This window comes from Phasianus colchicus, chromosome 1, assembly GCF_987193195.1.
Source record: "Phasianus colchicus chromosome 1, bPhaCol1.hap1.1, whole genome shotgun sequence".
NCBI lineage: Eukaryota > Metazoa > Chordata > Aves > Galliformes > Phasianidae > Phasianus > Phasianus colchicus.
Genome location: NC_143436.1, coordinates 109,679,133 through 109,706,236, shown reverse-complemented (window position 1 = coordinate 109,706,236; position 27,104 = coordinate 109,679,133). Strand labels below are relative to the sequence as shown.

Here is a 27,104-nt window from a genome sequence, read left to right as displayed (position 1 = left end):
CATTCCTTTAGTTAATGAAGGATACTGAGAGGGATCTCCTAGAATATTAGAAATGCAGTTTGGCAAAAGAGAAACAAGGGAAAAAAACAGTATATCTGAGCATCAAGCTGTTTGTTTCAGGATTAGTTCTGAGAATTTCATTCTTAATTGAATTTTGTTCTTTTCCTCTGAGTTACTCTTCTTCAAACGTGTGTACGTGTGTGTGTGTGTGTGCATGCAAAATACAAATTATTCAAACCCAAGAAAGGACATTTGCTTTATACTTTATCGTTTTAAAAAGAAAAAAAAGTTTATGGACAAAAGTGTCAATACAGAGTTAATTATTAACGTTCCTTCTTTTGTCTAATTGTTAACACTGGAAAACTAGTTGTTTTTCTCTAGCTTGAGATTGAGATGGATGAATTAAAAATAATTTCTACCTTTATAACTCTTTAAAATAGTGACATGTGTTCAGAAGAAGACAAATTTATGAGGCCTAAAGTAACAATGATAGCTTGGAACCAAAATGACAACTATGTTGTTACGGCTGTAAATAATCATCTGCTCAAAGTTTGGAATTCATCTACAGGGCAATTGCTTCACGATTTGGTGGTACGTAGTTGTTTTTCCATGCTTTTTTGACGTAGATCTTCAGTAAGTCTTTCTGTATTTAGAGTGGCATGTGCATGACCAGTTGGTCTGGTTGTTTTGATGCTCTACATTAATCACAAGGCAAGTGTAACGTTTTCCTGGATTTTTTAACCAAAACTGCTTCCTCCTTCTTTTGAACTAACTTGTCTGTTTCATAGTTCTTAATAGTTCATGTTAATTTGCCAGAAGCTCTATATTTCCTGAGTTCTTGTTTGCATCTAGGAAATGATTAAATTTTGAATGATGTTTCTGCATCACAAGCATTTTTGCTCTCCTTTCTCTACTTCCACTCTAGTTGCGGAGATAGCAATCCAGATACATGTGCTGTGGAAGTTCTAAAAGTTGATGTATTTTTGGATGCAGCTTGTAGAGATTTCATTTTAAAAAGCCTTCATATGGGGAGAAGAGAGTGGTGCAGTGCTTTAAGGTCTACTGTAGATATCCTGTTGATTTGGATTTATATCCTTTTGTTTGTGTCCGACTTCCAATTTTGAATTTTAGGGGCATGCGGATGAAGTATTTGTCTTGGAGACCCATCCTTTTGATTCCAGGATAATGCTGTCTGCTGGTCATGATGGCAACATCTTCATATGGGACATTACAAAGGGCACAAAAACAAAGCATTATTTCAACATGGTAAGAGTTTTTTGTTGTTTTTTTTTTTTTTAATTCCACTTTTTCTCAACCCACAGTAGTATGTTCAGGTACTATTTTAAAGAACCATCACCCAGATTCTACATGTATACCTGCTGCTATTTCTTTTTTTTTCTTTCTTTTATGGCAAAAATTGAGTTCAGTTTGTTTCTAGAACTCTTACCTTTGAATTTCTTGGTCACTATAACTATAGGTGCAATGAAACTAATAGTGAATTTATGGTTTGATGTGTCAGAACAGTGAGCAGGGGTAATTCCTTGGCTTGCTTCCAGCTGTCTGCCCACTTCCTTGAATCAGATGTTTCTCAGTAGGCCCGTTACTAAGCATAATCAGGTCTCCAACCTTCTAGAAGACTATTAGCTGCTTCTTTGCACTAGTACAATTCTCCAGAGCTTATGGGTTGATTTAGATTCAGGATGTAAGCTTATGAGACAAGGAGGATGAATTGTGAGAATTTGTAGTCAGATGTGAAGAATGTGAGATGTGGGGGAGCAAAGCAAGATGTCACTTCCATCATAATCAAAGTCTGATCTCTTTTTGGCTTAACTTGCTTATTGGTACTTTTCAATCTGAGAGTACTGCAAATAGTTAACACCAGGGCTCTTCCACTCTTTGTTCCAAGGGACCTTTTTGCACCTCATTCTTAGGATCTGTTGTTAATTTAGATGAGGTAGGTTCCACTGAAAAGTCTGAAAGATCTATCACTTCAGGAATTACATAGACAAGTATTTCTATTCTCAACTATACTAAAAATAATAATACTAATATATGATACATGATAATAATAATGAAAACTTTGCTTTTGGAGAGTTCCTTTGACATGGCCAGCTTTACAATTAACTCTTCCAAATAAGTTATTGTCTCTGAGGTTTCAATATGATACAGTGTTTGGTTTGTTTTTTTTTTTTAATTTATTTTTGTTACAGTCAATAGAGAAGGGATTTTTTACTTGAGGTTTAAAGTTTCATGGCTTTCTAGAAAGTGGCTTAACAGTAAGTATTTAGTAGCTAGAATTTAACCTTCAGCAATATACTGATAGCTAAAAAGCCTCAAAGTTGTTTTTTTGTTCCTTGTTTTTTGGTTGGTTGTTTTTTTGTTTATTTGAGTATGTTTCCATATCCTTTATTGCATCTTTTAAAATTATATGATTTAGAACTTAAAATGTCAAGGGAAATGATATAAACTGAAGTTTATATCTGGGGTGGATTGTTCATTGCTTTAATGGAGGCATTTAAAGAGGTGCAGGACTGCTTTTGACAGAATAATTGATTTTTGATTTTTGTTCTGAAAGTTTGATAAAATACTCTCAAGTTTCTTTCCTTCAATGTAGATTGAAGGCCAAGGACATGGTGCTGTTTTTGACTGCAAATTTTCACCAGATGGGCAGCATTTTGCATGTACAGATTCTCATGGGCATCTGTTGATATTTGGTTTTGGCTGTAGCAAGCCTTATGAAAAGGTAAGTTCAGCTTCTTATTAGAACTGTTTAGTTAAACTTCTAACTAAAATTAGATTAGCTATGCCAGTTCTTGAAACATAGAAAGTAAGAGAGTTTTGTATGTGTAGAGGATGTGAGTATAATGTATTTTTTGATGTCTGTGAGCTCTCCTATGCATACAGTCCTGGCATGGCAGAAACAGCCAGCATCTTAACTTATCCTCTGGGAAGCAGCTAGTAGTACTTTTCTAAAGCAGGTGTCTTCCAGCCACTTCATTTACATGTTAATTGTTTGAGCCCATATTACTTTTTATTTCTAAGTTATCAAAATAGGTTAATATTTGAAGGTTGGAATCTATCACCAAGTTTATTGTGCTACTACCAAATTAACAAAAAGCTGAATGTTTATGTAAAGGATAATTTTCTGTTTTATTTTCATTATTAGAACTTGGGATTCTTTAGACCTTGAGTTATTCAAATCCAAATTCAGTATAGCAGATTGTTTAAAATAAGCACAAGTAAATGAGCAGCCAGCACTGCTGACTGTGAAATGTTAGAAAAATGTGCATAGGATTCAGTGTTCCATTTTTTTAATGTATCAGCCAATACCTTTTTTGTTTTGATAAATACATGTGTTTCTATTTTCTTGAAATAGCTCTCAAAAATGTGATTTGGCTTATGCTTTTCTTCAGTTCTCCCTCAGTATTTTAAAAGTTGCAATGGTAATTCCATGTTTGTCACTTCAAAGGTGTTTTTCCTGCTGTACATTCTAACTGAAATTGAAACTTAATTCTGTTCATCTTGCTTATCATTGCTGAGAACAAAGATTCTGACTATTACAAAATTACCTGTGTAACTGTGTTACTTCAGCTGCGTGGACTTAATGGACTGTTTAAGTTATAGAAAACATTTCAGTTGGATGCTGCATGATTAAGGAAGAACTTCTCTTTGAGAACTAAGATTGAACTTGGGACAATGATTTGCTTGCATGGAAACCAAGGAAACTTTTCTTGGCTGTGTAGAAAAAAAAATAATGGGATGGAAAACATTTTGAATGTTAAGTGTAGAACAACATTGTTTTCTATATTTGTTTTTGCTGCTTGGAAAAATGATCTCAAAAATGGAAGCACTGCAACATGTACTGGTTATAGTAGTTGTACATAACTCTTCTCACTGGGAACTTGCCTTTTCTTTCACCTTTTAAGGTGGTTTTGGAATATTTCAATTAGTATTGGTTGTTCTTTTGTGTTTTCTGGCAGATTTTCATGTTTTTCCTTCAAAATTTACAACAAAACTTTCATTTCCTTCTAGATTCCTGATCAGATGTTCTTCCACACTGACTATCGACCTCTTATTCGAGACTCCAACAATTATGTCCTAGATGAACAGACTCAACAGGCTCCTCATCTCATGCCCCCTCCCTTCTTAGTAGATGTGGATGGAAACCCTCATCCAACAAAATATCAAAGATTGGTTCCAGGAAGAGAGAATTCTGCAGATGAACATTTGATTCCTCAACTTGGATATGTAGCAACGAGTAAGAATAGTCTTGCTAAAAATCTATATCCAGAGTTTATCTGTGCTGTAGTAATTCTGATTTGAGACAGAGTAGATACGACATAGGTGGTATAAAACTGACATGGTTTTCTTGCATGCTAGCAACTATCATATGTGTTTGTGTTCTTCAAGGATGCTGAAGTGTCCCACAGTGAATACTACTTCAAAAAAGAAAAAAAAGAAAATTCTGTGACTCATGTGGATGTCTTTTTTTTTTTTTCTGGGTCTGACATACATTAACTGTGCTTGAGTTTTAGACTCCATAAATGTCTCACTTGGAATAGATAAATTGAATAATTTCCAGAGTTGTTCTGCAACTGACTACAACAAGAACATGTCGTACTGTGATGTACAGTAGAGTTGTACAAAGAGATTAAATCATTTGCTATATTAAGTTAATTATCCCATTCATGTTTGTCATTCTGTTACATTTGCAAGGTGATGGAGAAGTGGTTGAACAAGTTATAGGCCAACAGACAGTTGATCAGGATGAACAAGGTATGGAGCCCAGCATTCTTGATGGTATGATTAGACAATTACAACTACAGCAAGATCAAAGAAATGCAGCAGCAGATCAAGAACCTGCTTCGAGTGGTCTGCAGAATGGAGAAGGAACACCTAGAAGAGGTTAGTACTTAGAGGCTGAGGATGCAGCCTCACTGCAACTCTGTGAGGAGTGGAAGTGGAGGGGGAAGTGGCGGGCCCTTTGGGGTCACCAATGTAAGCAAGAACAACACAGAGCTTATTTAGGGGGTTCACAGTGAACAACAGGAAAGATTTCTTTACTGTGGAGGTGCCAAACACAGGGATGGGCTTTCTAGCAAGATGGTTGATGACTCATGCCTGTGAATGTTCAAGAATCATTTGGATGATGCCCTCAGTTGCGTACTTCAACTTTTGGTTACTTCTGAAGGGTCAGGTAGTTGAACTTGATCTTTAAAGATCCCTTCCAGTTGAACTTCATTCTATTTCCAACAGATTTTAAATTGGATGTTATTTTGGGGCTAAACTTCCCTTTGTGTAATTCTGTCTGGTCAAGGTTTTCTTTTCTTCACTAAAGCATTGTTGTTCCTGTGATTAAATTATGAAACAAAGCCTTTCACCACTGTTCAAGAGCATTAACTATAATTATTGTAGAGTGTTTTGTTTTTAGCAATATATGACATTTACAGGATCTACACTAATTCTTCTGTAAGGTTTTCAGGATGAACATTTTACCATACTGGAGTCCCTTCTTCCGTCTTTGTAGATTTAAACTGGATTCTCTTACAGTACATGCCTGTAGTTTCAATTATATGCAGTCAGTTCCAGGGAAACTGCTTTTCAGAAACTCGGAACTGCCTGAAGTTGTTCAGAAAAAACAGCTGTTAACGTTATACTTGCTTATCACTGTATTAAAGTGATAGTATAAATGGCCGTTTAAAAAGCATGTGTGTTTTATCACTGTATTTCCTACAAGACAAATTCCTGAAAGTGATCCCTAGATTTCTACATAATGATCACAGAGATTAAAAAAAATAGGGAAAGTGTTAGGAATTTTCTTATCTCTCATGAGAAAAACAAGATTTTAATTCTGTGTAGCCCAAAATAAATGGTTTTATTTGTATATTTTAGTGTTTAGAAGACCGAGTTTAGACATCCAGTCTCCTCCCAATATCGGTCTGCGCCGTAGTGGGCAAGTTGAAGGTGTGCGGCAGATGCATCAGAATGCTCCACGAAGTCAGATGGCTACAGAGCGAGACCTTCAGGCCTGGAGACGAAGAGTTGTTGTACCAGAAATACCACCAAGCTTACTCAGGTCTGGAAACAGCTGACTTGGCTGCAGACAAAACTAGAGAGAATGTGTCATTCTCTTACTTCTAAATTGAGTACTGCTATCTAAAATAGGTTGTGGTATGAATTGAAATAATTGAATGGACAGCTGTGCTTAAAGCTTTTAATTGTAAACTCCATTCAATGAGATGAATGGAAAATTAGTTTTATAAAGAATGATTCTCCCATATTTTATTTGAGTACTTTGAGTTCTCTTAAAAGACAAATATCTGAGGTTCTTGCTTTTTCCAAAAGAAAGGGAGGTGCAGGTGAAGTTTGCATATGTGGAAGAGTTTGGAGAAAATAAGCTTCTGTGAGGGCACACTAGGAGGGCAGTGTGTTAAGACCAGAAACAAACTGAATGCTTGATACATTCACGGCAAGATTTGTATTGTAAACTTCAGAACAGCAGAAGTAATTAGCTTGCTTTGAAAAGTACTATCAGTATGCAACTGTGAAAAGGAGAAATAATATACGTAAATATTTTTTTAATGATACAGCCATATATACTGCCACATCTCTGAAGAAGTTTTTGAAAGACTTTCAGCTTTGTTAAATACTTGGATGTAGAATGATTGCAAAGGGAAGAATGTAAATTAAAAATGGAGTTGAAGCAGTTTGTTACATTCTGATATTTTTGTGGAAGTCTTGTGATATTCAACTTTTTTACTTTATCTGGAAGTCAGAGGAATTCTGTTGTAGGCATTTGAACAATAATACAAGTCTGGAATTAATGAAATAGAAGTAGATGCTAGGGCTTTTTACATAGTTTTTTTTTTTAATAGAATGGATTGTTTGATTCAGTATTGTTGAAAGAGATGAAGCATTACACTTTCATGACTTCCTTGTAGGAAGCAGGAAAAATATCGAATTGCAAAAGGGGAAGAAGAGAGAGATCTTTACCAGTCAGAGAAGAGAAGGAAGTCATTCCAGTCATCGGAAAAGGTATGCAGCAACTTCTAGGAAAACTGGTGTTCTGCATAGTTTTGGGAGAAGTCGTGCTTTAAACAAAGAAAGCAGACATTTCTGAAGGTTTGGTATTCAAAGGTTCCTGGTGATTGGGCTTTGACTTATTGCAGGACAGAGTTTGTTTTACTTCTGTCAACACCTGGATTTCATTTTTTTTTTTAATTTCAGTTTTGCCTCTTTCCATCTAGGGTATTTAGTAGAATATATAGGGTTGTTTTCATGCCATTTTGGCTTTACCGCAGTTAAGAGCTGAAAGGCAGTTGTGCAGGTTGATGATAAAGCATTGAGGAGGTGCGAGTGAGAGTGTTCAAGATCTGAAATTTGAAGAATTACCGGCTGTGGTGTTCTGTGCTTTTTTTTGCTTTAGATAACAACGTTTTGTGTATGATAAACTTCTTCCACAATTGCTATACTTTGAACACTTCTTTCATTGTCAGCTTTTTGGAGGTGGTCAGTAAGAAGGAAAGATAGATACTGGACTAGTTTTGTAAGGTTGTGGCCTAATTCACTATATTTTGCAGTACAAGACAGCTTGATGAACAACTTGAGGCAAGAACTATACTGTATGATTCCCTTAATTGGGAGGAGGCGAGGATTTCTGTTCTTGATTCTGTAAATACGTGTGACATGAATTGGCTTGTCGCTTGCATTAGTAAGGTACAATTTAATTAAACTGCAGATTGGGAACTGGAAATTTAATGGCTTACAGTAAAATTGTTTATTGGGAAAAGGAATTGTGACAAGAAAAGCCTGTGATGCAATGAGACCATTTCAACTGTTGCATTCGTCAGTGCTTTTAGATACCCTTTTGAGCCTCATAAAAATGTTTGCCATGACACATTCCTGTGTAACGATTCTTTGTTCTTCCTAAATAAATTAGAGTGACTCTGAGTCTTCGGTAATACAGTCTAAACGTAGGCTGCATAGACGGAAATACCCGAATTATCGAACACGGAACAACATTGAACAGCTTGATTCTTCTGATGAGGAGAGAGATGACTGCTTTGGTTTGATAGAGCAGGTAAGTGCTCTTGGTTTCAGTATTCTGAATTTAAGTTCCTGAAGTGGAGTTTCATAGCATTGTAACTTCTTTCTTAAAACCCCTCTTCTACCAGGAAAAGCATTTACAGTAACAACAGTAATGCTTACAGAAACTGTGGTACTTCTCAAACATCATTATTTGTTGCCTTAATAATGATAACCTATCCTGTCAGTTTAGACATTCCTAAATGTGTTTGTTGAGAATCTTAATCAAATCCACAGACAGGCAAAACCCTGATATATTGTTGAGATTGACTTTAAGTGAGATTTTGATTTTGGATGTTTTTTTTTCTTTAACTCTGCAAAAACCTTTTGAAATCTGTGTGTACACCAAAAGTTGATTTGCTTTGCACACAAGGAAATAGTTTCAAAAGGGGAAAGGAATTGACAAAGTCAAACTTGTTGGACCAGTCTCTTGTTTTGTTAATGAATGGTGAATGGAGATATTCAGGAGCTAAGATAATGCTCCTGGAGGATGATTTTTCTCTGAAAAAAGGCTCTTGTCTTGTTAGAAGAATAATAAACACTTCAATAAAAAGTTCAAGTTTTTCTTATTTTGGTAGCAGAGTGCAAAGGGAGCTGACAGGAGACGTATGTCACCTGATGAATTTCAAGCACTCAGGCAGCAATAAGTGAGCTATGTGCACATGTCCAGTAAATGTCACATAAACCTAAATGTTTCTGAAGTGAAGCTTCTGATATCTAGCTTTCAGTGCTTTTTGTTTCCCAATTTGTAACGTTACTAGGCAAATTACTTATGGCAGAGTAACCACAGAAATCAAGTTTTGGAATCTTTTATTATGAAAGTATAAAGAAACAAATAATACAAAAATGAGTTTTGATAAATGTGGGAAAATAGGTCGTGGGTGTTTAATTCAAATACTTGTAGGATGAAAGAGATCATCTGTGTATGTGAAAAGTATTGCTCTTAATGGGGAAACTTGCTCTGACGGACTGACGGATGTTATCAGTTGGACTAATTCAGGCAGTATTAAACTTGAAAGTGCAAGTCAAACTGTTTTTGGTTGTTGTTTGACAGTATACAACTTGGGACATATCATGCATTATATTTAGTCACTGCAGTTGAAGAAAACAATTCTTAACATGAAGTTAATATAGATATTTAACAGCAGGAAATTGCTTGTATTGTAATATATTTTGATATACCTGGATTTCTTAGTTCTGCATTTAAATATATGCCTAATTAGTACTGTGCAATCACTTAATATTAAAATCAGAAAGTTTTCAGAAAGAATCACCTGATTCTAACTTGCAAATAATAGTAATAAAAAAAAAATATTACAGAAATGCTACTCCTGTAACTGAATATACCTATGTTCTGTGTGGATGAAAGACCCAATAGCTTTTCTTGACTTGTTCCTTTTGCAATCATTGAATTCTTCCATTGCGTTCTAGGTGTCCAGATTTTATTGTAAGTTGTACATGCTCTAATGACAGCATCATCAGTCTGCAATTCAACACAGTGGAACTCAGCCAGCTAATTCTGATAAACAATGTGAACTTAAATTAGTTAAAAACAACAACAACAACAACAACAACAACAACAAGAAAACAATTGTGTTGCCATGTGGTAGGAGGATGTGTTGCTTTGTGCAGACTGGCTACAGCTGGTAGAGCCACGCTTGGCTAGTAAAATATGAGCGAATGTCTAGGAGTTAGTGATTAATAGTGCAGTCCTGAGGTTAACGTGCTTAGTTGAAGTAAAGGAGGTGACAGGAAATTACTTCTTTGAATTCCATTTTACCAGATTTCTTCCTAACCATGCAGGTTAGATTGTGAGTGGAGAATGTGTTTTATGTTTAGGACCAATAAAAAGTGTTGTGAGGAAGTTTTAGTTTGACTCTCTGTTTATTTTTCAATTCAGGAAGCTGAAGAAAGTGAGGGCTCTGGCTCATCTGAAGAGGAGGAAGAGTGGAGAAGTGATAGGAAAAGCAACACTTTTAGCTCTAGGTAAAAGCGAACAACTCCCTGCCTTTACTTTTGAGTTTCAGTTTGGCTTTGGCAAAGATGTATGGAAGTTCTAGTGTGATTCATATGTAATACTGGTTTGTTGTGACTATATGGCAGTGTCTCATTGCATCGTTATTTACTGTCACAAAATGGTTTTTCTCTCTTAATGTAGTTTCTAATCCTTTCGCTTGTTGGATTTTTTTGCTAGCTGGCTTTAAAAAAAAAAAATCAGATTTCATTTATTCATTTTTTGAGAACCTAGCAACTGTCAGTTGCTTGCTCTTAAGATTATGATTGGTTGAAAACAACAACAAAATCTTACTTTTGATGAGTAACTTTATAATTTTATTGAGAACAGAAGTTACAGATGTATTTTTTTTTTAACTGATCTTAATGTGACTTCCTAAATATTCTTTCTAGAATTCTCTAATAGCAGAAGTGAAAAGTATGAATATCCAAAAGCAAGTTGAACCTGTGAGATCTGTAGAACTGTTTTTAAAGACTTCAGTTAACACTTGACTGTTTTGTTAGGGATGGCTTTTATTCAAAAACGTTGTGAACTTTAGAATTCACCAGACAACTTTTCTTTGGAAACTACTGTCTTTCCAGAAAATTACATATAATATCGAGTAACTATTGGGGGGAAAAAAGATAGTTTTAGTTCTTATGATACTGCTTTCCATTATAATCTATATCAGGAGGTGTTTGTCTAAGAATATACCACTCTTAAAATACTGACAACTCAATTCTGTATTTGTATTCCCTGTGACATACTCGTCGTGGTCAGTGATTCTTCAAGTAGGTACTCTGACTGGATTGCTGATGCAGGGATTAACCTGCAGCCTCCTGTCCGGACCTCTCGACGGAAAGCTGTCAGGTACTGCAGTACCTCAGAAGATGAAGTGTCAGCAGGGAAATCATCTCCTCCAAAGCGAAGGAGAAGAAAAAGGAGAAAAAAGCCCAGACCGAAAAAGCAGGAGGGGGTATGCAATTCATTTATTCTATTCACCTTCTACTAGATTGCTCACTTTAGGTTTTAGACCTCTTCACTGGAAACTCTTGAAGTAGTGGCTATTGCGGTTGGACACTGATATTATTACCCCTACATACAGGCTGCCTTTGAGAATTTGAGATCATTTCATGTTCAATATATCCACTGATTTATCTACACTCCAAATGAAATCCTTTTTTCGTTTAAAATAAGAAGTGTTCAGAAAAATGTTGAAGAGGGGAAACATGATTATTAAATAATTGTACAGAATAACAGACAAAAACCCTGTAATGCAGTCTGGTTTTAATTACTATATTGTTTGAGAAACTTGGGAGATACTGTTACTGTATTTATAACAGTAAAGTGTTTCTACTTGGGTTGAATTTTGTCATTTTTGTAGAAGGTAATAATTACCTTTTATATACTTAAGTTTTGAAGTTATTTTTTCAGTTACCAGAATTTTTGTGGCCATTTTCTCTTCATCCTCTCACTTGATTCCAAAAATTTATCTAAATTATTTGAAACTCTTTCAATATGTATATTTACTGAACAAGTAGTTGATTTATTTAGTCATGCAGTCACTTCTGATATTAGAATTTTGTTTTCTCTCTCTTTTATGGTAAGCTTGATGAGCAGGGTTAACTTAATCTGTCTCCAGAGTGGAATTAATTGAGGATGTTTGTTGACAAGTATATAATTTGATATACATAACCATAAATTATTTGGGTAAGAAAGCCAAAACCTTAAATAACTCTCTAATCACTCTCAAGTTTCCATCTCCAGATGGAAATCTGTGTAAGATTTTTATTGGGCACTGAGGATTCCATCTGAACTATAAGGCTTTGATTCTCTTGAGAGTTGTAAAATAGTTATCTTGCTCACTTAGGCCTTCAAGTAGGAACAAAACGCTTAACATGAGTACTGCAAATACAATTTGAGGAAAGCCTGGAAGGAATTCAGCTAGCAGGTTTTGGAAATGTACATTAGTCTTTCATAACCTAAGCTTTTGTCTGCCAGATTGTTGTTTTGATGTCATGTCAGCAATATGTCTGTCACGTCTACTTTTGATGTCTACTGAATGTACAGGCTAATACACCAACGCAAACAGTAAATTCAGAACTGTCGTATGATTGGCATCCTCCTGTTTGGATAACAGACACAGCTCTTCGAAGATCTCCGTTTGTTCCTCAGATGGGTGATGAGGTAAGAACATTTGTTAAAAATCTCCTTCAAATGCTGGTTCTACTTACATATTTCTATAACGTTTACTTTTTGGGTATTTTTATATTTTATTTTTACTTTAAGGTAATATATTTTCGACAAGGACATGAAGCTTACATTGAAGCAGTTAGAAGAAATAACATTTATGAACTGAATCCACACAAGGAGCCTTGGAGAAAAGTAGTGCTTAGGGTAGGTCTGCATTGCACGTGGTCTGGATTTCAACACTAGTAATCTGTAAATAAGGGTTGTGTGCCGCACTAGTTTTAAAATATTAATTTCTGAGGTTATGCCACTTTCCTTAATGCTTTTGTATAAAAAGAAGAGGGGAAAACTGTGTTCACTTATCAGGATAGTTTTGAAGTTTACTGTGGGGATCCTGTATGCGAATAGCTGTCTTCATCTCGCCAAGTCTAACAGGCTGTCTTCCACTGAAATCTCAAATATGGTTCCAGTATTGTTGTTATCTTGTATGTGGATATAATATAATATTACTTAATACAGTGTTCAGTTAACTGTTATTAAACTAATAGTTCTGTGCATAGTCCAGTTGGGAATACTTTCTGAAACTGTTTGTTCTTACCTATAGGATCAGGAGTTGGTAAAAATTGTCGGAATTAGGTACGAGGTTGGTCCTCCCACATTGTGTTGCCTCAAGCTTGCCTTTATAGATCACGCCACCGGAAAACATACTGACAAATCATTTTCCATCAAGTATGTGCATCTATATTTTCTTGAAAAGTTCTGAAAAATGTATTTTTTAAGCTTCTTCCTAAAACCCTAAGGTACATACCTGAAAGGGTATTTTTCTTGATCTAGATACCATGATATGCCAGATGTTATTGACTTCCTTATATTACGTCAGTTCTATGATGAAGCACGGCAAAGGAACTGGCAAGCTTGTAAGTGTATTTTCTACATATTTGGTAGAATGCTTTTGAAATAAGAAATGTATCATTACTGGAGGTTTTAGGTGCTGTTTGCTTGTAATTTCAAAGGGCTCTCTTAGATAAGGTTGGTCTGCCTGTTTGAAATTTGAAACCACTAGAAGCAGTAGTAAGCATTTTAGAGGGTCTACCATAGCTCAAAGATAACAGTCTTCAAAACACAAAATCAGATTCTGGTGTTGTCTTTTCTTGCTTTATAGTTAAGTAGCAAAAAGATTTAGCACTTCTTGGCATAATCTGTTGTCTCATCTTTTACCTGAGTATAGTATTTTTAGATCTATAAGCTGAAATCTGCTGATCAGAAATGTGTTAATGACATACAGAAGAAGCATAGTTAAATAACTCTTGTTAGTAAAATACGCGAGCAGAATTTTTTTTCCTCTAGCTGACAGGTTCCGATCCATTATTGATGATGCATGGTGGTTTGGAACAGTGTTGGGTCAAGAACCATATCAGCCTCAATATCCAGATAGTCACTTTCAGTGTTACAGTGTTAAGTAAGTATAAAAGGATTTTACACTTCTAATGTTAGTAGTGTGAATTGCCTTTTACTTAGCTAGCCTCTTGGTATAAGAACGTATAAGTTGTTGAAATGATTTTACTGGCTGTGTTATCACTTCTCAATGGTGTCTAATCTAGCACAGTGTGAATATGTAATAATTTTAAGCAACTTTTTAATGAAGGATAACATGATAAAATAAGTTCTTGACTACTTTGATTGTGTCATCTTCTCTAACAACTACTGCTTAATCTCTTCCATGCAAAAAAAACAAGCAATGCAGTTTCCCATGTATATAAATTATTAGTCTTTAGTCATAATTGGTTTTGAATGGGGCATGCTGAATCTTTTTTGTTGTTGAGATCATAATTCTTACACTTAAATTTCTCACACTTCTGTCTTTCACATTACAATCCACAAGAGCAAATATAACTATAATGTGATTGTATGCAGTCACTTGAGCCTTGTGTAAATTACGTTTCTAAGTGTAGCTATATCCTCATGCTTGTTGTGTGGATGTGAAGACAGAACAAGTCTGTTGCCTACTAGTATTTAGCTATGCTTGCTACTGTGTAGGTTCTGCTTACAGATTGTCCTGCATTTCATCTTTGGGTTATATTTAGCAAGATAGCTGCAGATGGCGTAACTAACCTTGTGCTACCTCAGACAGACAAATCCCTTTGACTAGCATGCTTGTCAGGAGATAATACTGCATAGGTGAAGGCATGTATTCTCAATTTCACTGTTCACAATGTGGCAAGGTTGAGCAAATCCAAGGGTAATGCAGCAGGGGGAAAAAGCCTGCTTCAGTAGAAAAAAAACAGGAATTTCAGTGTCAAACTTGGAACATAGTAGTTGGACTAAGGCATGCACCCGCTTCCTGGGAACTGCAAACCTGCTAGTTGTCTTCAGTTTTGTGTCCATTCTGAACTCTCTTCCATCACGTATGGCAGTAAATACTTCTCATTAAAACATCATTCTTCCAAAGGAGATGCTTCCTGTAGAAGTAAGTAGTAAGGTTTCCGTTCTGGTACTAAGATTTCTGTTCTGGTAGAGGAATTTCTGCTTCATTTTGACTTGAGTCAGATGCTTATCTTGGGCTGGTAAGAAGCTTAGGGAGGTGTTAGCCTTCTAAAGAACAGCTTTTGCATTACTGTTGCAGTTCAGAGTGCCTGCCCCTATTTCTATCTTTTAGAGATGGCATCTTGTGTCAAGCAGAAAATGCTGGAGAAGTTCTGGTTCTGTATTAGATCTGTGAGCTCCCTAACCTGTACCTTTACCAGGAAGCAGTCAGTACTAAGAAAGATCAGAGAGTCTTGCTGACAGTCACCCTGAACTTGTGCAAAGCTTTTTTCAGTGTTGAGCTGTTAATGCGATGTTTTTTTATAGTCCTTGGAAATGAAGTCACGCTAGCAATACATGAGATGTCAGTAAATGATTCAAGGCTTCCTGTTCTGAACTTGATAAAAATTCCAGGTCTCTGTCAAATGCATTCCTAGTCTGCCAGCCAAATGTTTTTTTTCCCCTCGGTCCCTGGTTCTGGGGTTTGTGGTGTTTATGGGAAAGGGACTGCAATGATTAGCTTGCTTTGATCTTGCTGGGCAGTTTTATTACGAAGCTCTGCCATGTTCAGCATGGAAACCAGGCATTTTAGGAACTCTAATTTGAAACTTCTGGTGAAGTTGCAACCTGTGCTACAGTTGGATGGTTTGGAGGGAAATTGGTGAACTGCAGACTGATGTACTTGACTGCAGTTATTGTTTTTTAAAAGAAGCCCTTGAAAGAATTTCTTTTCAAAAGATGTTAACTAAGATAACACTGCATTGGAGCAAATACTTCTGTGTGTTGAAAATTAGCTGAAGTAGAGGGAGCAAAAGAACGATTGAGGTCCTGACAGAACCAGGCAATATTAGCAGAATCATAAGAATGTTAAATGAAAACAGATGCCGAAGGAAATAATCTGGGATGTGTTCACTAAATGCCCGGAGGAATTTAGTTATCGTGAATGTTGAATGAGTACAATGGTTTTATATCAGGATTATATGGCCTCCTACTGGTAGTTTCAAGCAGAGAAATTATTAGTCTAGCTGAACCAGTAGGGTATTAGGCTGATCCAGAAGTACATTTCTTATATTTGAAATACTAAAATTTGTTGGTAGTTCTGCTGTTAATAAAAGCATGTGGGAATGTTCCTATCAGGTAGTGAAATACTGGTGAATATGCAGGTACTCTGTTAATGTCAGCTCTGTTTGCTTTTGCTTCCTGTTACTTTAGTTTCTACATTTTATTCTTCTCTTTGTCTTAATGTGGTAGGCCTTAATTCATGAAAAGTTAATATGCCATATAACTCAGTTTTTATTCTTCCTGTCCCTGAGTCGTTCTATTGTTGTGGTTGGGGGAAAAAAGCCTGCTTCTCCTTGTTTTTCTGGTATCTTCCCTTTGAATATGTTACCTTGTTTTCCCAAGTGTCTGGCTTATTTTTCTTGATCTGATCATTATAATATTGATTTTTAATATTGGGTAAGTTGCATATGGCCGAGAGCACAAATCAATTTTAATTTGGAATTCATTTTAAATCATGTTTCCTTTTTTGCAGTGTTGACAGTTGATTGCTAACCAATAATTTTGTTTATATACATTAATACAGTATATTTTACTGAGGTCTAAAAATAGCAGTGATGGAGAGTTTCTTTAAATATGCTTGGAAGAAATGCTTTCAACTTAAGGTTAATGTTAATTTGTGTGTTTCTATTTTCTTTTTAACTTGGTGAATCAGATGGGACAATGGTGAGGTTGAGAAGCTTAGTCCATGGGACATGGAACCAATATCTGATAATGGTAAGTAGAAACTCCCTGAACAGAACAGTTGATGTGCTTCTCCCTCTTTATGGATCCTTTGTTACATGCAAGTAGTGCACCTAAAATGATTCTTGCAGGATAGTCTCACTTCAGTGTTAGTGAAATGTCTTCGATATATCTAGATTTTACTTCTTCACCCTGAAACTTTCCATCTTCCAGAATAGTTTTGAAGGAAATACTTGCAATGTGGATCTCTCTGGCATATACAATAAAACTTGCTACTGCTGGAAGTCAAATCTTGACTTCCAGCAACTTGACACAGCAACTTTCAAATAGAAACTAGTTTGTGTTATGGTACGGTATAAGAATTGGAATGAATATAAATAAGTTTTCCAGTCAGTAAATCTTTACTGTTTATACTTTAAAAAAGCTGTTTGTATAGGTTTATTGGTGAAACTCAAATTAATTGTAAATGAAGTAACTGTATTCCTGATTTGTCTTTCTCAGTTCAGTTTTCCAATGCTTGTTGATACCAGCAGCAGGAAGGGAGGACAAAGAAGTCACTGAATAACATATTAATTTTCCTAATCGCTTTTCCTAGAAAATAAGCTATTTCCTAAATCCCAGAAAAATTTATGCTGTGTGTGTTTGTGTGTGTGTGTAGTCTATTGTGTATATAGTGTTTTTTCCTCTAAATACTGTTATGTTGCACACACATGGATGTTCTCAATATTAAACTTACTTTCTAATCTTCCAAGTGTGATCTGGCTGCTTCAGTCATATCTTGTGATAACAAATGCTGCAAAACAGTCTGAAATGGAAACATGAAATCACCTGTTTTATGCAAATTAAAATGTATAAAGATTTCAGTCAGCAGGATTGGTTTTGGTTTTTTCCTCCTAGGATTGATTGAAATACTATTTTCTTACTGCCAAAATCTGCCTCCTTCAAACATATGGCACATTTTCTTCTAATTCCTCGTGATCTGGATAATGCATTCCATAAACAGCACTGTGAATGCAATAATGAATAAAGATTTTGGGCTATCATTACCTGTTAGGCCAAAGGAAAAAATTAGTCCATTTTGTAGACTTTGAAGACCCATACTAAACTCGTTCAATTGCTTTCCTTTTATTTTTTTTGTCTCTGCAACAGCTGCAGCTGAACTGTGTTTTAGAATTGTCTGTGGCATATCTGTGGATTACAGTCATCAGCATGCTAGCAATGATCTTATCTTTCTTGTTTTTATTTTTAACTGAGAGACTCTCAGATGCTAATGGAAGCTCTTATTTCTGGTTTCTAGCTATAAGCCTTTATGCTTCATATTGCTGAATTTTATCTGCTCTTCCAGTTGTCCTGTTCAACACAAAGATGGACTGAAGATCTTACACACTGTGCAGTCAGGAACCTTCATGATCTTGTTCCTTTTCAAGTGCTCATACTGAATGAAGATGTTAGCTTCTGGAAAAAAAAAAATCCAGAAACAGATTGAAAATCTATTAAAAACAGTCTGTACAGTTGAGGGGAAGAGTACCTAGAGGTGTAATATGTTCTGTTTACTCTGTTGCTCTGTGTTAGCTGGATTGCATTAATCTTCCTAAATATGACTTTCCATGGAGCCATCCATCACAGTTGTATATGTCTGCTACTTTTTATTGTTTTGAAATTAATTTAATCTGTCATGTTCAAAAGAAATATTAAAAAAAATGCTATTAAGGTTACAGTTAGTATACCAAGAAGGACATCGCAAAATATACTGCCTGTCTTACATGTGTTTAATGGTTGAAGTAATAAATAAACTCAATGAACTAAGTTAGGTTCCTATGAAGTCTGAAACACGCATTTAAAACAAAAGTGTGCAAGTAACTCTTCTGAGTGAGGTCATCTTTTCAGACTAGTGCTTAAGAGAATAAATGAAGATTCTGGAACTTCAGAATTGCAGAAAAGGAGAGTAAAGGATACCTTTTGGTTGTTGTTTTATGTATTTTCCCTATGCTCTTAATATCAAACTCAAGGCAAAGTATGTTTTTCTCAGATACGCTTACTAAATACTCGTATGGTTTTAAATATTTAACAATTTCTCTTATTGTGTTCTCACTACTCACGCTTTCCTTTTTGTTATCACTCTTCAGTTGATCAGCCTGAAGAATTAGGAGCTAGTGTTTCTGTGACTTTTGAAGAAATGGAGAAGCTACTGTACAAACCTGAAGAAGGGGAGTGGGGGATGCGATCCCGTGATGAAGCTTGTGAGCGGATTATTAGTGGTATCGACCAACTTCTGACTCTTGGTGAGAATGCCCTTTCAGTTTTAGGCAGTTTGCTCCTAGAGTTAGATTTACAGGCAGTTCTCTCACTGTGTTTGTACTCGGATGTTTATATTTTGGTACATTGTTGGTTTTATCAAGGGTGGTTTTACAAAGCAATTAAATGGCTGATTCAGTTTTCATACACGTCTGTAAATAGTCCCATTAATTTTGCTGTTTCTTAACAGACATTTCAGCAGCTTTTGCTGGTCCAGTTGACCTGTGTACATATCCCAAGTACTGTACCGTGATTGCTTACCCAACAGACCTGAACACTATTCGAACAAGACTGGCCAACCGATTTTACAGGTTAGTACTAGCAGCAGAAACAAGATGGAACATGGCCTTATGTTTGTACACTGTGAGAAGATCTAAACATTTTTTGGTCTTTTTTATAAATATTCTGAAAACCAATAGTCTAGTACCTGAATTCAGTATGTGTTTTGTAGCAACATTAATTTTTAAGTTTCTTAGTTCTTAAGGAAATTGATTTCAGCCTATATTGATACAGTTTCCAGAGTTAACGCTGACATACTTAAATGTAGGGTTGATAAGTTCTGATGTGCAGTGTATCCATACCTCTAACAGAAATTTAAGGATGTTGATCATCTGGACTTGTGCTCAGCATGTCTGTAAATAAAATGAAGAGATGTCAATATGTGTTTTCTTCCTCGGTGAGACTGAAATGATGTCTTGGGAAATGATTTGAAATTCTGTAGATGAGGAACTGAAAACCTGGAGTATGGCTGTCATAATTCTTTATAAATTTAATGACAAAAAAGCTGTGTAATTGTGCTAGCTCACTTCTGTAATGTTAGTTTGTAGCAGTTTCTACAAATCTCTTCTTTACAGAGGGAGGGGATGTATGACTGGTGAGTTGATCTCAGAGCAAGGTATTTTGCAGAAATCATGGCATGAAACACATAAAAATGTGTTTAGACCAGACTTGTTGCTTTTTTTTATATTGCTTATGTCTTGTTTTTATTCTTAAGAATTATTAGTATAGTACACAGTTTACACCATTTGACAGGACTTTTCCACAGAGGTGGTAAAGATAGCCTTTTAAAAATGCATGGATTTTTAAGGAATCTTTGGAATTTGTTATCCTCAGTTCCATTATTTCAGTGGAATTTCATAATTCAGTGGTATTAAATGCTGGCAGTTACTAGGCTAGTTGAATTAACAATTTTAAAAAAGAAACCAAAGCTTTACAGAACTTTGCAAACTTGCTGTGGATTTCTTGTCAATAATGAATAGGAAAATGAATTAACAAAGATGTGCACTGTTGATTTTGCTTTCTTGAATTGCTTCTGTGTGAAGTATGTGTGTATGTGAACACACTTTGGTGAGTGAAAACTTGGAGACAGGTGTAATGAATATTAAAGTAAGGGATGTTTATCCACATTAGATTAGGACAGATAATTAACAAAGGAGTTTTTGTAGTTTTTCAGCTTACTATTAAAGGGTGCAATGTTTTTTAATTTTAAGGAGAATCTCTGCATTGGTTTGGGAAGTAAGATACATCGAAAGCAATGCCAGGACCTTCAATGAACCTGGGAGTGCTATTGCTAGAGCTGCAAAGAAGATCACTACGCAGCTCTTGAAGTTTATTAAGTGAGTGGCATTTTACCTTACATAGTGCTTGAATGCTTGTGCTCTAAAACTGGGGGGGAACATAAACACCTTTAAGATCCTTTTATTAAGAATTCAGTTCTTTTGATTTATTAATCTTTTTCGGTGCACTGCAGGACAGATATGTAATTCTTCACGAGTATTATCTTAACTGGGAAAATACTGAAATGTATGTTGCTGTAGAGATTTGATTTTTTTACTGGTGTGTACAGTATGAAGATGTCACTTGAAAGTATATCAGTCTGTAATGTAAACCCATGCAGAAATTCTTGTTGCAGCGTGCCTGACTTGAGTTTAGTTGGAGGTTTATTTGGAAGTTGGTGTAGGCAGTCTAATTTCAGTAGATCAAATTCCTAATGCTAATTTCACCCTACTTGGCTCACTAGTTCTAAAATGCATAATACAGCAGATTTCCATATTTAACATTACTTTAGTGATATAATCACCTTATGATGTTTATTATTTCAGATTATTCTCACTTGCTTCCAGTTTTGTAGCTTCTGGTTGTGCCTGGATTTGTCTTTCTAGAAAGTGATTGCTATGTTTTGATACTGTAGTAACAAGAGATTTAATTGCATTACAGTGATCAAGACTGTACAAACATTTTTGACCTATGTAGCACAACAGATGATGAACAAGATTGTCTTGATGCAGATGATCTGGTAAGCTTTTTCATACATGTAATTACAGTAATGCATTCGCCTTCAAGCATTCATGGCAAAATTGCTCAATTTTTTTAAAATAGAGATCCTTGTTTCTCTATATTTACACAGCTGAGAAGAAGACTGAATATATCAGGGAAGTGAAGGACGATGTGGGGATATGCTTTAATTGAAAACATTTTGAATTGCCTGTACTTGTTCAGAAGTATAATGAAAAACTTTGTGCTGTGACTGTGGCCATCAAATAGAACAATTTTATGTTTTTGTGACATATTATTTTTAAAGCATGTTAATATGCAGTAATGTAATATAAATATTTCAAGAGTGTATAAATAGCTGTCTTATATATTTTTGATTATCTGCATCCTTGGTTATTTCTAAGGCTAAAACTGTCACTTAGGCAGTAGTAAATGCTGAAAGTTGGCAAACACTTGAATTCCTGTGCAGCCAACTATGAATCATACACTAGCGTTACATGTTTCTGAGGATTTAATGACACGTATTTACCTTAAAACTAGAGATACCATTCACTGCAGAACAGTTCTTGTTGTGTTCAGTGTTATATGTTTACTGACAGCATACCCCAAACAGCCTAAGCTGATATCTTTTTTGTATTTTAATTTCTAATTTAGCAAGGCTTCAAAAAGTTGCAGACTGACTCCTTTCCCTTGGAGGTTAATATTATAGTAAAGACATTATATTGAGCTGTCTGGCCACTTCAGCATCATCTTAGTACTTCTGTGTCGTAAAGCTTTTCTTTTTACCAGAAGTAACTTGATCACAAAGATTTCTTTGCCCTTAATTCAGAGCAAGCAAAATGCAGAAAGTTTTAATATTTGTCAGTTGATTTACTGTTGATCTTCTGTCATTGAAGTTCTCAAAGCTGGTGGGTATCTCCCTGTTGCAATTTCTATTTGGGGTTTCTCCTGTATATTATGATAGGAGTTCAAGTAGGAGCCTTCAGCAGTGGTATGTCATTAGGATCTTACTTTCCAAAACACACTGTATTGTGTTTTTTATATGCTCATTTCTTGTCCAAATAAGATTAAAAATAAGATTAAAAGTCTATTTCAACCATCATATAAAGTCTAATAATAATTTGAGCACACAACTATTTTAACATTATTTATGAAAAAAAAAATTGACCTTTATTTTGTGCAGGATGATGAAAAATGCCGTCCGAGAACATCATATAGAAGAAGAAAAGTGAGTTGGCTAATCTTTCCCATATATTCCCAATTCAAGTTTGCTGGGAAAAATTGTTTAGCAGGCTGTACTGAAATACTGTGGGACTGATGCTTTGTTTTGTAACAAACATTTTTTTTTCCTTGACAGTAAAAAGAAACTAAATGCTTTTCATAAATAGTTTATTGCTGTTTTAACCAATACTTGTTCCATGTAATAGTCAAGGAGAATCTTTCTCATAATTTTTATATCGATGCTGTTCAGTGTGACAGCTTTCAATTATCTGGCTGATACTGAAGTGAAAGTATTATCAGCTGAGATGCTCAGGAAGAAAAACTAAAACATTTTAACAGTGGATATTATTCAGACTTCTTACTTTAGAAGATATCGCAGGACATATTTTTGTGTGCTTTTTGGTACTAAAAAAAAAAAACCAACACCTCAAGACAACAACTTGAAAGGCAAAAAAACCCCTATGATTTGTCAGTTATTACTAAACATCAGGGAAAGAAAACTGCTAGTTGTTTTGTTACAGAACAATACCTGGAAGTGCATTTTTGCATGTGATGGTGGTTTAGAAGTGCATTTTTCTGATACAGTGTGCCCTTGTGGCCTGAGAAAGCCAGTGATATCCCAGAGCACATTTAAAAAAAAAAAAAAAAAAAAGTGTGGCCAGCAGATCAGGGGAGGTGATCCTCCCTCTCTGCTCTGCCCTGGTTGAGGCCACACGTGGAGTGCTGTGTCCTGTTCTGGGATTCCCAGACAGGGATATCATAGAGAAAGTCCAGTGGAGGGCAACAGAGATAATTAGGAGCAGTTCCTTGCAAGGGAGATGCTCCAGGCTGAGACCTGGGACTCTTCAGCCTAGAGAAGAAAAGATTGAGATGGGAACCTATCAATGCTTACAAGTATCTGTAATATGATAGTTAAGTTGATGGGGGCAAACTTTTTTCAGTGGTTTGCAGCAGTAGAGCAAGGAGCAATACGCAGAAACGGGAATACAGGAAGTGCCATGCTAACACAAGGGAGAACTTCTTTACTGTGAGGGTGACAGAGCACTGGAACAGGCTGGCCAGAGAGGTGTGGAATATCCTTCTCTGAAGATATTTTAAACCCATCTGGTTGCTTTCCTGTGCTACCTACTGCAGGGAACCTGCTTTAGCAGGGGGTTGAACTAGGTGGTCTGCAGAGATTTCTTCCAACCTCTGTGATTCTGTGGTTGATGCTGTGATTCTGAAATAATTCCAGTTAGATGAAGTTTTTCAGGCACTATTTCAATAATGTTTTTTCTTGGCTTTTTTTCAAGGGACGGGGGAAAAGAGGAAAAAGCATGAAAAATGGCTATGATGAAAACTGCTGGAAAAAACAGTGTATGGAGCTTGTGAACTTAATTTTCCAGTGTGAAGATTCTGAACCTTTTAGGCAGCCAGTTGATTTGGACCAATATCCTGTAAGTTGTTCCATTAACTTTGTAAGATATAAAAATTGTTTTTTTCTTTTAGCATTTGGTATAACAAGACCTCCACATTTCTCTTGGAGTTGTTTGTTCCTTTTTTGGCTTCTTTTCTTGGCTTCAGTTCTCAACCATTGATGCTTATCCACATCAAGATAAGATATACTAAAATATAAACATAGCACAGAACAATTGTGGAGCAGTGGAGCTGTATCTACAAACACCTTGATACTTTAAATGAGTTACCTGTTTTGCATGTAATGTTAACTTTAAGGATGAAAGTAAAACAGGCGAACAGATCACAGTCAGTATGAACTCCTTATTTGTACTTGCATTGTTTTCTTACTACCCCATTGTCACTGCTGGCATTATTGCCTTTGCTGTCATCTGCATGTTTTGGGAATCTGTCTTCTCTTTGATGCTTCCCATCCAGATAGAACATAGGACTTGGTTCATGTGTGCATCTGAAGTATGGATTCTATCCAATCTGCTTTGTTTTTTCTGTTGATGCATCTTGGAGCATCTTAATGCTCTGGTGGTCCCTCTTCCAAATCAGTAAAATATTTTTTTGCTCAAAACCTTCTGTAGCTTTATCATGTACTTTTTTCAGCAACTTACCTGATTTCAGAGGTCATTTCTCTCTTCTGTAAAATTTAGCATGCTTTGCTGCAGTATTGGTTTTGAGCTCTTTATTTGGCTTTTAGGAAAAAAGAAAACAACAAGCTCCAATGGGAAAAAAGACATATAAATGTGTTAACAATTATGCAACTTTTTTTCGTATGATCTTCACATCTTGAGTTTGGGTCTCATTTCAGGTTTTGAAAATATCTTGGAAGTCTCTAAATCTCCTCTTTTAGAAGAGAGAGAGACAGAATTGTGGAGTTCAGTTTTTTGTTTTAAAATTAAACAAGATCAGTTTCTCATTGTAAAAGGCATTAGTGAAAGGATTACATGCAGATCTACAATCTTTTTTTTTCTCATTTTGATTAGCAGTAATACAGTTGCCTTGTGTGTTATTGTTACAAAGTAGTTGCTACTAAAGTAAATTGAGAGAAAAAAACTGAACTGTATGTGCAAGCATGTGGTGTTGTATCACATCATGATATTTAATAAATTCTGAAGATTATCTTGAAAATATGCAAGATTTTATAAAACATAATAGAGGTTTTAAATCAAGTAGTTTTAGCAGAAGCTTAGCTGTCTGCTGTGGTAAGTACTTGTTTCTTGAGCCAGTGGTTAAGATAATCTTAGCTTCTGTTGAATTCTAGAGATAAAATTCAAGATGATTGTTTTTCCTCTAACAACTTCTTGAACTGCTCTTTTTTTATGCTTTATCTAGGACTACAGGCATATTATAGACACTCCAATGGACTTCGGTACAGTGAAAGAAACTCTGGAAGCTGGAAATTATGACACTCCAATGGAACTCTGCAAAGATATAAGACTAATATTTAGTAATGCAAAGTCTTATACTCCAAACAAAAAATCAAAGGTAGATGTTACCTTTGGGAGTTTTACACTTCTTATAATCCAGTTAGGTGTTATTTTGAAGAAATTCTTATTTTTCATTATTTCAATAAAATTTCTGGTTAATGATGATGGTGATAAGTGGGAATGGTGAGAAGTGCAACAAAATATTTGTATGTCTGCTTATGTCTTACATAGCACACAGTACATCGTACAAAACTACTTTCTTCTTTTTTTTCTGTACAGTTTCTGATTTTAGAGAAGTTAGTCTTGGATTGAAGGTTCTGTTATTAACATAAACTACTTCCTTGCTTAGATTTATAGTATGACCTTGAGGTTGTCAGCACTATTTGAAGAGAAAATAAGAAGAATTGTTTCAGATTTCAAAAATGGTCAGAAGCAGAATGAAAAGATACGAAGAAACCAGAGATACACTAGAAGAGTTCAGAGTCAAAGCTCAGCACAGCATCCTACCAAAACCCCCAGGTAACAAATTATGAACTGACTATATTCACTGTCATATTTAGTAAGAACAGAACAATTGTTTTATGAAGTTGCTAGCTAACTAATTGTTGGAATGACTTCTCTTGCAGTAAGATAAATGTGCTTAAAAGGAGTTCTGTGGTAGTGTAAAAATTGCCAGTGGAACGGAGACTGAAGAGTAGAACGGGGTTTTTTTTGTTTATGCTTTGTTCTAAATAATTCAGTGAGAAAATGAGCTTTTAATCTGACTAGAATAATAAAACATGTTCTTGCTGCATATATATATTAAGTTATCTTACTATATGCAGAAGAAATTTAATCCAATGGAACTTAGATTTTTTTTACTTGCTGTAGCATTCTGCTGGTTTCTGGTTGATGTGATTTACTCTTGAATTGTTAATCTGCATATGGGATTAAGTGAAACATAATACAAAATACAAAAACAAATGTGGTAGATTGTTGGAATTGAGCATATGCTTTTTTTCCTGCTCTGCGGCCCTACTTGTCTGATAGTGAAGGGACAGTAATACAGTTTTAAGAATAAAATTACAAGAATACCCTTCTGACATATTTGTCTTTATTCTTTTGTGCATAAATGTTGGATTACACTGTAAGCATATCTGATGATGAACTTGAAGTTTTACTTGGTGTTTTTCTTGGGTTCTTAATGTTTTTCAGCAAAACAGTTTAATGAATGTTACAAATACATAGCAGTGTAGGCAGGAATCTTCCTTTGAAACACCACTTTTCCTCTCTGAAGAACTGTATGTGAATTGTTTATAGTTCAATGGTGCTTTGCAGGACTGAATCTTTGGGAATTCTTGGAGAGTGTTTGTTTGTTGTTAAACTATTATGCAGGAGAGCATATGTGTCTCATATGTCTTTAAAACATCTGAAAACTTTGGGTTGTAAGCAACAAACTGACAGAAGAGTAGTTCTAAATGTAAAAATAAGTGATGTTCTTTTGCCTAGTAGCCTCTGCATTGCTTATGTATAATGCGTGCTCTTTCCCATCTAGAACATTGTGAATTTACTGTGATCAAATAGGACTGAGTATAGCACTCTAGAATGTATTTTAAAGAATAATCTAATTGGTGAGTTTCTCTCCAAACATGCATTTTAGACTATAAACTTTGAAATATGCTGTTTCATCATGTTCTTGGAACTCAATTTATAATGGAATAATGTTAGTATGCATATCAAATACTTTAGGACTTATGTGCAGCTAACAAGAGACTGAATTCAACGGAAGTTGAGGCTCTTGTTTACCAACAGATTGCAACAATAGGATGACATAGGTATAGAAGGTATTTAGTGTTATCTTTTGTCTTCTGTGGAGATAATGCCTTTTCTTGTTTAACTTTATTAGGAGCATAGGCTATTATATTCAT

General features: G+C 35.4%; 1 protein-coding gene across 4 annotated transcripts in view; it reads left to right on the top strand.

Annotated features, from left to right (window-relative positions):
• BRWD1 (bromodomain and WD repeat domain containing 1) overlaps positions 1–27,104 on the top strand; it is a 52,828-nt gene that overhangs the window by 17,254 nt on the left and 8,470 nt on the right. For all 4 annotated transcript variants that reach the window (XM_090122662.1, XM_090122661.1, XM_090122659.1 and 1 more), the window contains exons 14-37: positions 441–591; positions 1,132–1,266; positions 2,615–2,743; positions 4,033–4,258; positions 4,717–4,905; positions 5,893–6,076; positions 6,942–7,035; positions 7,940–8,080; positions 9,986–10,071; positions 10,859–11,054; positions 12,149–12,265; positions 12,368–12,475; positions 12,873–12,997; positions 13,103–13,185; positions 13,616–13,727; positions 16,506–16,567; positions 18,661–18,816; positions 19,020–19,140; positions 20,320–20,445; positions 21,047–21,125; positions 22,287–22,331; positions 23,617–23,760; positions 25,103–25,255; positions 25,547–25,716. In XM_090122662.1, the coding sequence (XP_089978788.1) occupies positions 441–591; positions 1,132–1,266; positions 2,615–2,743; positions 4,033–4,258; positions 4,717–4,905; positions 5,893–6,076; positions 6,942–7,035; positions 7,940–8,080; positions 9,986–10,071; positions 10,859–11,054; positions 12,149–12,265; positions 12,368–12,475; positions 12,873–12,997; positions 13,103–13,185; positions 13,616–13,727; positions 16,506–16,567; positions 18,661–18,816; positions 19,020–19,140; positions 20,320–20,445; positions 21,047–21,125; positions 22,287–22,331; positions 23,617–23,760; positions 25,103–25,255; positions 25,547–25,716 (3,132 nt within the window). The remainder of the gene's footprint in view (positions 1–440; positions 592–1,131; positions 1,267–2,614; positions 2,744–4,032; positions 4,259–4,716; positions 4,906–5,892; positions 6,077–6,941; positions 7,036–7,939; positions 8,081–9,985; positions 10,072–10,858; positions 11,055–12,148; positions 12,266–12,367; positions 12,476–12,872; positions 12,998–13,102; positions 13,186–13,615; positions 13,728–16,505; positions 16,568–18,660; positions 18,817–19,019; positions 19,141–20,319; positions 20,446–21,046; positions 21,126–22,286; positions 22,332–23,616; positions 23,761–25,102; positions 25,256–25,546; positions 25,717–27,104) is intronic.